We start from the raw sequence: 10,410 nt of genomic DNA, 5'->3' as shown, positions 1-10,410 counted from the left end.
TTTTTTTTTTTGAGATGGAGTTTCACTCCTGTTGCCCAGGCACTGCAATGGTGCCATCTCGGCTCACTGCAACCTCCGCCTACCAGGTTCAAGCGATTCTCCTGCCTCAGTCTCCCAGGCAGCTGGGATTACAGGCACCCACCACCACACCCGGCTAATTTTTGTATTTTTAGTAGAGACGGGATTTCACCACATTGGCCAGCTGGTCTTGAACTCCTGACCTCAGGTGATCTGCCCACCTCGGCCTCCCAAAGTACTGGGATTACAGGCGTGAGCCACCACACCTGGCCTTTACCACAATTTTTTAAAAGGCACTGTCTTCTGTAATCATGGCAGAAGGGAAGGAAGGACTAGAGTTTACACCATCTCTAGGATACAAAAAACATTTTTTTAGAAGTCAGAGCTGAACCCGAGATTTGAGGTTTAGTTAAAAATACAGTAGTGAATGGAATATTAGTTGGCAATAAAAAGAAATGAAGTACTGATGCATGCTACAAGGATGATCCTTGAAAACATGCGAGGGAAAGAAGCCAGTCACACAAAGCTACACATTATATGATTCCATTTATAAGAAATGTCCAGACTAGTCAAATCAGTAGAAACAGGAAGTAGATTAGTGTTTGGCTACGGCAGAGGGGACATTGGGGAAATGGGAGTGATTGTTAATGGATACAGGATTTCTGTTGGGGGATGATGAAGTGTTACAAAATTGATTATGGTGATGGCTGTATCATGCTATGAATATACTAAAAACCACTGAAATGTATACTTTAGAAGAGTGAATTTATTTATTTATTTTTTGGAGACAGCGTCACTTTGTTGCCCAGGTTGAAGTGCAGTGGTGTGATCAAGGTCACTGTAACCTCAAACTCCTGGGCGCAAGTGATCTTCCCGCTTTGGCCTCCCAAGTAGCTAGGAGTACCAGAGCATGCCACCAAGCCTGGCTGGTTTTTCTTTTTCTTTTTCAGTTTTTGTAGAGACAGGGGTCTTGTTATGTTGCCCGGGATGGTCTTGAACTCCTGGCTCCAAGTGATCCTCCTGCCTTGGCCTCCTAAAATGCTGGGATTATAGGCATAAGCCACCATGACCAGCCAAAAGGGTTAATTTTATGACATGTGAAATATATGATAAAGCTGTTAATTTTTTTAACACAATAAGAGTACAATTTTTATGTATCAATTTAAAAAAATAATAAACTACAAAAAATACATATCTACATACAATGGGGAAGGACCTAGGCTACATGATCATGTGCATTCTGACAAGCAACAACCAAAATCGAATGGGAAGAGGATCTAAAAGAGGTACGGAGGGGTCTGATGTGGTTAAGGGACTATGGCTATCTCTTGACGGGGTTGTTTAAATATCCAATGTCGTATTCTCTTGACTTTTAAGTTAACATGGGGGGAAGATAGCCTTGGTCCCACCCCATGGACTCACCCCATCTCCTCTCAAGGCACCTAGCTACCCCTCAACTGGAAGAGTTCTCACACTGCATGAGTCTCACGGACCTGCCCGATACTGCTTGTTGATTCATCCCTACAGGGCCCGGCACTTAGCAGGTTCTCAGTGCATCCATGCTGCATGAATAAAGGACCAGTCATGTAAAATTCCCTGAGCAAATACTTTCCAACAGCCATGACAACAGATGTCCAAAGCCTCCTGTCCTAAGGGGGCTCACAGTTCTCACTCTCTCTCTCTCAACACTCCAACATAAAGCACATCCTCAGGTCTGGCAAGCAAATAATGGGCTTGATTCTCAGCTGCATGCCAAAGCATGAGCACCCTAAAACAGGTATATCACTGAGCCCAGGGCATGTATAGGTAAGAGGATGACCTCTAGGGCTGAAGTCCCCAAGCTGAGTGTTGGGAACAGGTAAAGAAAGGGATTAAACACAGTCCTCTTCCTCCTCCATAGCTCCCTGGCAAAGCTCCCCTGTCAGCCACTCTCTTGCCCCGCTGATGCCTTTCTGTCACCCCCACATGTGAGAAAAGAACAGAGAGCAGAGAATAAAAAAGGCTGGAGAGTCCCTATCCTTCTCCAAGGGTGATGGAATTTTGGGCCTTCATAATGAGGGGAGGGGAATTTTGGGGGAAATGAGGTGGTGGATTTTCATTCCTGCCTCCTCCCACCATACTGGGTAGAAAGGCTCCTATGTGCTGCTTTCAGTAAAGCCTTGAACTCACTGATTTAGTCTTGACTGAAAAGGGTATTTTCCTGGAGCCAACCTGATTACAGGGAGGCGAATTTCTAAGCCCTGTTACTGAGAATCCGCATATGGGGTTGCAAGCGCATCTGCAGTGCTGATGATTTATCTAGGGCTCTAACAGCCTGCCCGCCCTAGAATGACACCAAAGAAGCTAGCACAGTGTCTGCTCAAAGCAGGGCTTTGTTAGCTTCCCAGGTCACTGTGCACTTAGGAAAAGTGTGAGCAGTGCCGCAGGCAAGGTGGAAATCAAGCTGCAGGCTCCAGGCTGGCCTATCTGAGAGTAACTTAAGGGGCTGAGTTCTCCAGGGCATCTGTGATAAAGACCTGTCATAGTGTATCTATTTGCTTTTTGGAGGGAAGGGGAAAAAAAAAGGATTCTAGGCCTGCTATACGTTAAATCGCCATGACATAAGGCACAGTAGAGACACAAATGGCCAATAATCCTACGAATAGACATTTAACCTGCTAATAACTAAATAAATGCAAATTAAAATGAGATGCCATTTAGTAGACTAGTAAAACTAAGAAGATTGATTACAAGTGCTGACAAGGATGTGAGCAAATAGGTCCAGTACTTTCATTTGCTGTGGGTAGGAAGGTAAAAAGGTGCAGCCCTTTAGAAGGTGGTTTGGCGTATCCATCCACTTTTAAGATGTATACTCATTTCAACCCCAGCAAGTCCACTCCTAGGAGCCTATCTTACACAGATACTTGTAAACAAGTGTGAAAAGGCAGTTACACGAATCCTCATCACAACACCATTTATAAAAGCAAAACACTGAAAATAATTAAATGCTATCAGAAAATGAATGGCTAAATAAAGTAGAAAACACCCAGACTATGAAATAGTATGTAACAGTCAAGATGAACAAATTTAATATCCTTAGACTGGCACTGCCCAATACACCTTTCTGAGATGATAGAAATCTATCATCTTCGCTGTCCAAGACAGTAGCCAATAGCTACATGTGGGTACGAAGCACTTAAATGAGTCTGGTGTAAATGAGGAATATATTTTGAATTTCAGTTACTTTTAATTAATTTATAGTTTATTGGGCAGCATAAATTTGGGGTTAACTTTCCTGCAAAGATTTCCATGATACCAGGTTATGACAGAAAAAAAGTGAGTTGCCAAATAATGTGTAAGTGTGATCCTCTTCAAGTAAGCCTTTTACCTGCTCCCATCCCTGAATAAATCTATGCATGTGCATATTTTTGAAAATGCATAGAAAATGGTCTAGAAGGCAACGCCACCAACGGACACCACTGATTTCACATAGGGAGGGTAATGGGAGGGGCAGAAAGGGGGAGGGGGAAGAGGAACTTTTATATCATTTTTTGTTTTTGCTTCTTACTGTTTTGGCCTTTTCAAAGACACGTATTCATTTGTCATTTGTGTAATTACAGAAACAAAGAATGAAAAGCTTAAAAAAATTACTACTAAAAATAAAGCAGAAAAAAATTACTGCTAAAAAAATCCAGATCACTGAAGCCCAAGAAAATAGGTATACCTGGGCAGACAGTTTTATAAACTCATAACCAGAAGTAATTGAAGGACTTTGTCAACAATATTCACCTAGTATTTTCAAGTCATTACGGTAAGTGCTGGGGCTACAAAAAAGAATAGTGAAGTGTTAGCCAGAGTGGATGAAGAGAAATTATGGGAGGCAAACAACCCCACCAGCAGCAGGAGATAGACAAGTGCTGGGGAGAGTCTGTAGGCCAGCCCTGAGCCACAGGCGAGGGTCTCCTCCACATGCTCCTAGGCAGGGCTCTCTAGGAACCATCTCTGCATGAACAGAGGGACAGCAAGGCCCTGGGAAAAGCCTCAGGGCCCACACACCTACACCCCCTCCAGAATTTCCTTCAACTTTCTGGGGTGAGGCTAATGTCTGGAGAGTCAATATATTCATTAAATCACTTAAACGAAGAGCCTTGGTTAGAACTAGCTCATCAATTAGCAAGCCCAGCACCAAAAGTGGCCCAGCATGGTGCCTCACACACAAGAAGCCTCAATTAATGCTTGCTGAATTCAAACACACTTATTATCTCAGGGCCCTGAAAGGAGAAGATATAGATCTTAAGTCAGGTGAGAAAAAAACAGGTTATTTTCCACTTAAAAAATTGTGAGGGTGGGGTGGAAACCTGGTTAAGCACCACAGTGGGGGAACACTGGGCAATTTGGAACCCAATTTGGAAGAAGAAAAACCACACAGGGTCTTTCACTGTCTCACTTCTGGGGGACAGAAGCAGCTATCAATAGGGTGGCCTGATTTTTTAAGGGTAAAGAGGCAGGGCTCTAAGGCCAGCTTTCCTGAGTGGTACGGGGTCACAGAGATGGGTATCACCCAGCCTCGCCTCCAGAAATGCAGATGACTGCCTCAAGACCAGAGAGCCTCAAAGGTCAGAATTCACACTGTCTCCCTCTGGTAGAGGTGTGATAACATCTATCTCCAGGAATCAGGGGAGGGAAGGGATGGCCACTTCCTGCTGCTGTCTAAGCGATGAGCTAGCAGCCTAAGATGGGGTCAAGAACCACAGGAACACGGATCACTCTGTGATCACTGATGACCCCAAATGATCAGAGGTAAAGCCCTTTCTAAAACACCCAAGAGTTTGTCTTTGAGAGCAGCAAGGCAAGGGGAAGAGGGTGAGTCTTCTCCTCACAGCCTGGCTTGGGGAAGTGATCCTCAAGGGAGAGTTTGGGGTGGCTCCTTTATAGGGGTGGAGCATCTGGGGCCAAGGGGGAGAAGGACTCTGAGCAGTGCTCACAGCCCCCACAGGTGAAAGCTCTTGGAAAAACAAAAAAAAAACAAGAGCTCAGAAGGGATGGACAGGTATCAGATCACCTGGAAAAAAAAGGCTCTTCTGTGTTGCTCCTGCAGGGTCTGCTTCAGCTGTTCCACATCATTCTCCAACTTCAGGTATTCGTTCCAAGCATTTTCCATCTCCTGTTGGCCAAGAAAATGCTTCCAGTTCTCAGTTATCCCCTGCCCCGTTGGAAGGCCTCATGAACACCTGTACTCCTGACCATGCAGACCCAGCTAGGGGAAGAGGGAAGGAGACCGAGACCGGGCAGGCCTCAGGCAGGCCTGGTGGAAGAGAGGGAGGAGCAGGAAAGAGCGTGGCATCCTCTCATTTGTGCTCTGACCCTGGCCACCTGCACTGTTCCCTCTTCCACCCTCAGGATGCTTTGATTCTCAGTCCTGGCCTGTACCACAACAGACTGAAAAGTGAAAAAGCAGAGATTCTGACAACTTGGAATTAACTGCACACAGATCAGGGGAACAGTCTGCAGGCAGCTCTGAGAATCTGGCCCACTGGGTGTCACTGGCCTTCAAAAGTCACTGTGGTAAGCAGCCTAAGGCACACATGCAGGCAGACATGTCACCCCCAGCAGACAAGGTCATCTACTGTCAGGCGGCAGTTCTGCTACTGGAGAAGCTCTGCTATTTCAGGACTCTTGCTTCTGGACACCAACTCAACTACATCTGGGAGGTGAGAAAAGCAGCCCCTCGCTCAGCTCATCTTGAGGGAGACAGGTGTGCCACCCTCTACGCACAGTGGACTCTCTGGAGAGCTCAGCTCGGATATGGACGAGGTCCTCCTGCAGCAACTTCTGCTGGTAGGCAATCTTCTCCAAGTGCTGGGGCTGGTCTCGGTACTGTTCCATCTGTCTGTGCAACACCTCCAGCACAGATTCTAGCTGGTCCTGTACCAGGAAGGGCCAAAAAGCAGCAGGATAGGAGGATAGTCCCCAGAGGCCTCCCCATACCACACGAGGAACCAAAACTACTGGACCTAACCAAGGCTGAAGGGACCAGCGCTGAGATATGGGCCCACAGTTGGGGCTCTGATGCCAGCTCTGACTCTGTCTAGGGGGTAGGCTGGGGAAAGTACCTAACAGCTCTGTGCCTCAATTTCATCATCTATAAACTAGGAATACAGCTGTCTAAACTCCTTATGGGATAAACTAAGAGGATAAATCAAAGAATTTAAAAAAAAAAAATCCTCTCTAGCCTCCTAGGGAAAAGAGTATATTATCAACCTTCAGTATCACAAATTTAAAATGTAAAAGGAAAATATTACTTTAAGAATAGAAAAGGCCAACGTTGGTGGCCCCTGGCCCATTCCTGCACTCCCATCCAGACTTGCTGCCTCCACAGCCCAGATCCTAGGAGACAAGGAGCTTTAGGAAGCAAAGGCATCTGCCCTGTAATGACTGCAGCCACTTCCTCCAAAGGAACCCTGCTTCCTGGGGGTTCAGGGACCGGGGGTCATCACATATAAGCCTTTTTTTTTTTATTTTCCTGAGACGAAGTCTTCCTCTGTCACCTAGGCTGGAATACAGTGGCGCGATCTCGGCTCACTGCAACCTCTGCCTCCCGGGTTCAAGCAATTCTGCCTCAGCCTTCTGAGTAGCTGGGATTACAGACGCCCACCACCACGCCCAGCTAATTTTTGTATTTTTAGTAGAGACAGGGTTTCACCATGTTTGTCAGGCTGGTCTCGAACTCCTAACCTCGTGATCCACTTGCCTTGGCCTTCCAAAGTGCTGAGATTACAGGCATAAGCTGCCGCACCCAGTGCATTTTTTTTTTTTTTAAATAAGCTAACATTTGTTGTTCAGTACTAACATGAGGGTCCAGCCTATGTCTCAAGAAAGACGGGACAAAAAGCCCCTCTGCCCATTCCAAGATTATTCAAAACTGACACATACTTTGTTCTCTTTAAGGGCTCGTATCTTGTCTTCCAAGTCCTGGAGGATCCTGTCCTGTTCGCAGAAGATGCTCAGTTTGACCTAAAAGCAAGAACAGGTAGAAAGGGCCTGGAGTGATGAGAAAAAGACATGACCTTGGGATTGCGATCAGACAGCCTTTGGCTACAGAATCATCCAAGCCCTGCCTGAAGCTGTTCACCCTGGGTCGGCGTCAGGAGGCAGATGAGGGGTCAGCGTGTCACGCTGTTCACTCACGTCAATGTCGCTCTCAGCGATCTTCACAGGCTTCAGACTTCGATCCTTGAGAAGGTCCCGGCCTGTCATCTGGGAGGCGAACAATTTAAAAGAGATTTAACCATGGTGTTTGAGATCAGAACTTGGGAAAGAAAATTCATCCTACAATGGATGGTGTGGAAGTCCTTGGCAGTGGCAAGTAGGTCATAGCATGAGAGGGGCAAAAACTTGGGCTATACTATGCCTATTTCATTTTAGGAAAAAAACAAAACCTTTTCATGATTCTAGTAACGCTGGTAAGTCCTTTGAGTTAAAGAAAATGTAGACATTCAAGTTACAGGATCATCAATTTTAAAAGTATATATTTGCCTAAAATGAATGTCAAAAATTAGCATGAATCTTGGGAGATTTGCCACCGATCAGACAGAGGTGTGCTACTGAACCTGGGAACAAACACGAGTTATGAAGCCCGTTACTCCCTGCCCAGGGTGGTGAGATGGGCAGACCCAGAGGAACAAACAAATCCCTTGACCGTTGTCAAGCCTTAGCTTAAGGAAGTCTCTGAGCAGCCCACTTCCCCATGGGTAAGGCCAGCCTTCCTCACCCTTTACCATTTGGGAAGAAGACCTGGCCAAGGTAAAAAGGAACCTGGCTAGTTCCCAGCAGGGGTTTTTAATTGTTCCCTGCATAACTGAGGCTAGGCTGTACTTGTATAAGTTACAAGAAAGGAAACCATAAAGCAATACACAAAAGTCACCCAAACTTGTGGGCCAAAGGGATTTTACATTTCCCATCCCTCACTTGACTCAAGGTAGGCAATATGCCACCTGTCTCTCACTGACTCCTGAGACTCTAAATCTAACTTATCCCATTTTTCCATTTCCCCCAATTTCTTTCTTGCCAAAAGTCATGCAGGGGTTGAGGGGAGTGACTTTCACAGATGTACCTTCCCATGGCCAAGACAAGGCCAGGGAGAACCAAGTCTATTGTGCCTGATGTAGGGGAAGCCAGATCTCTATTTTGCAGATCTGACCAGGGAAATGGAGGGTGGAGCTAACAGTGGCAGAGATAGGCGCTGTGTGTGCACTATGCAGAGAGGTCCCAGTGTGGACAGATAGCTGCTGGAGAGAGGGGTATAGATTTCTCCCCATTCTATCTGTAAGGTCCAGGAAGTTTCAGTGTGAATTGGGGGTGGAAATAAATTGGCAAACATTCCACTCAGTGCTCAAGCCCTTCATGTGCCCAACTGTCCTATGCTACCTCTCCCTGCAAACTGTCATGAGCAAATCCAAAGGTCAAGGGAGAGGACCTCTCCCTGCCTTGGGGTGCGGACTGATTCTGGGCTACACGCCTGCCCCACCCATTCCCATGATCCCTTTGGTCACACAGAAGAGGGCGGAACCATTGTTTTATGTATCTTGGTAAAGTCAGCCCTGAACAGAAGACCTGGCACAAACTCAGCAAACGCTTATTGAATTGCATGTAGGTCAAAGGGAAACACATGTAGGTCACTGTTGTTGAGTTCCTGAAAAAAATAGAACTCCAGCCAAATTCTGCTCTTCAGACTGTCAGATTATGTGTACATACTTGTATATACACAGTTGCAGAACACAAGACTGCAACGATCCACAAACAAACAGACTGTGCTGTCTCCTGCAATGGGAGAGCGGTGCAGGGGGTGGGCATGAAATTAATCCTGGTGAATCACAAACAGCTGAACTTCTCAGGCAGCATGTGGGTTTTAAACTCAGGGGAACCCAGGAGAAAAAGCAGGTGAAAGCAGTGAAGTCTTCACTCTATGTCATCGCCCTTTCATCAAAGCCAAGGACAAGGAGGTTGTCTATTCTCCAAAGGGACTGACCTTTGGGGCTCATTTCCTAGGTAGAAATAATTTTCAAATGGAGATACACTCTGAGGATTCTTCCCCCCTAGCAAAACTCTTCCTCTTATTTCACTGAAGCTTTTTACAGAGAATGTCTTTTTGATACTTAAATAACAAGGCAGAAAATCTAATTGAGCAATGCCTCATTTATCCAGCACCATCAGGAAAAGAACGAGATATTTTATATAAAAACGGCATTTTGAGGAGCTGAATCTTCTAAATTATACTTTTTGATGGAAAGTTTTCTAAAAGTATGCCCTTTGCTGCCTTCGTGGAATATTGAATATACATTCAACCTTTTCTTTCTCCCTCTCAGGATATTAGTACTACCTCTTTTTCCAAGAAGTAGATTTCTCTTGTCCCTTTTTAAAGTGCTGCTTATCTGGCCGGGCACGGTGGCTCAAGCCTGTAAGCCCAGCACTGTGGGAGTCCAAGGCAGGAGAATCATGAGGTCCGGAGTTCAAGACCAGTCTGGTCAACATGGTGAAACCCCATCTCTACTAAAAATAAAAAAATTAACCAGGTGCAGTGCCACGCGCCTGTAGTCCCAGCTACTTGGGAGGTTGAGGCAGGAGAATCTCTTGAACCCGGGAAGCAGAGGTTGTGGTGAGCTGATGTTGTGCCACCGCACTCCAGCCTGGGTGACAGAGCGAAACTCCGTGTCAAAAAAAAAAAAAAGTGCTGCTTACTAGATGTTGTGGGTTAGGAATTCAAAGGACTATAAGCTCAACTGAGACGAGGTACTTACATCTCTTCTCTCCCTTTAACTGGGGGTGGTGCTCTTCAGGGTGCTCTTTCCATACGTTGCATCTGCTGCTACTACAGCACCCAGCACATTAGAGTACAAAGTTCTGTTTGCTCATTTGTTTCTTCTCACCAGAGAGTAACCTAATTAGGGGTGACTGTGGAGATGGTTGCCTTTCCTCTGTATCCTCAAAGCCCAGCCAGGGCCTAGCATATTGAGGAAATTCGGGCAATGTTTGCTCAGTGAGTTCATGAATGTGTCAAAGTAATGTGAGCTGGCTCTGTCTCCTATGGACGGAAGGTCACAGGCTTTAGAGCATGGGCTTAATGAGAGCTGTTTCTACAGCTCAGAGGACCGTTAAGCTTCTGAATGTAGCTCTGCTCCAGAGAGCCGAAGCTACTAAGAAATATTATATCCACGTGTACTGTATTACATCTAATTTTCCTTTTAAAAGTGTGTTTGTTGCAGCCATGTCCAAATACACTTAAAACATCAACTCTGGGTCCCCCCAGCATCTCTGTCATCAGAAAAAGTAAAAGTCTGTGGGTGCTCATCCATTTGAAAGAGTCTCTCCATCAGACGGGAATCAAAGGCCACCCAGGCATCTTCCCTCCCCTCC

At 45.9% G+C, this 10,410-nt stretch overlaps 1 protein-coding gene across 1 annotated transcript in view; it reads right to left on the bottom strand.

The window, feature by feature from the left end:
* The window catches only part of PLEKHA7 (pleckstrin homology domain containing, family A member 7), a 148,587-nt gene that overhangs the window by 23,254 nt on the left and 114,923 nt on the right, over positions 1 to 10,410 (bottom strand). Inside the window, exons 12-15 of the mRNA XM_011992955.1 lie at positions 7,186 to 7,254; positions 6,931 to 7,011; positions 5,773 to 5,922; positions 5,060 to 5,161 (exon numbers count right to left, since the gene is read on the bottom strand). Of these exons, the coding sequence (XP_011848345.1) occupies positions 5,060 to 5,161; positions 5,773 to 5,922; positions 6,931 to 7,011; positions 7,186 to 7,254 (402 nt within the window). The remainder of the gene's footprint in view (positions 1 to 5,059; positions 5,162 to 5,772; positions 5,923 to 6,930; positions 7,012 to 7,185; positions 7,255 to 10,410) is intronic.

The sequence above is a fragment of the Mandrillus leucophaeus genome, unplaced genomic scaffold, assembly GCF_000951045.1.
Source record: "Mandrillus leucophaeus isolate KB7577 unplaced genomic scaffold, Mleu.le_1.0 Scaffold420, whole genome shotgun sequence".
Classification (NCBI taxonomy): Eukaryota; Metazoa; Chordata; class Mammalia; order Primates; family Cercopithecidae; genus Mandrillus; species Mandrillus leucophaeus.
The sequence above is the reverse complement of the archived record's forward strand: the minus strand, read 5'-3'. Positions and strand labels throughout refer to the sequence as shown.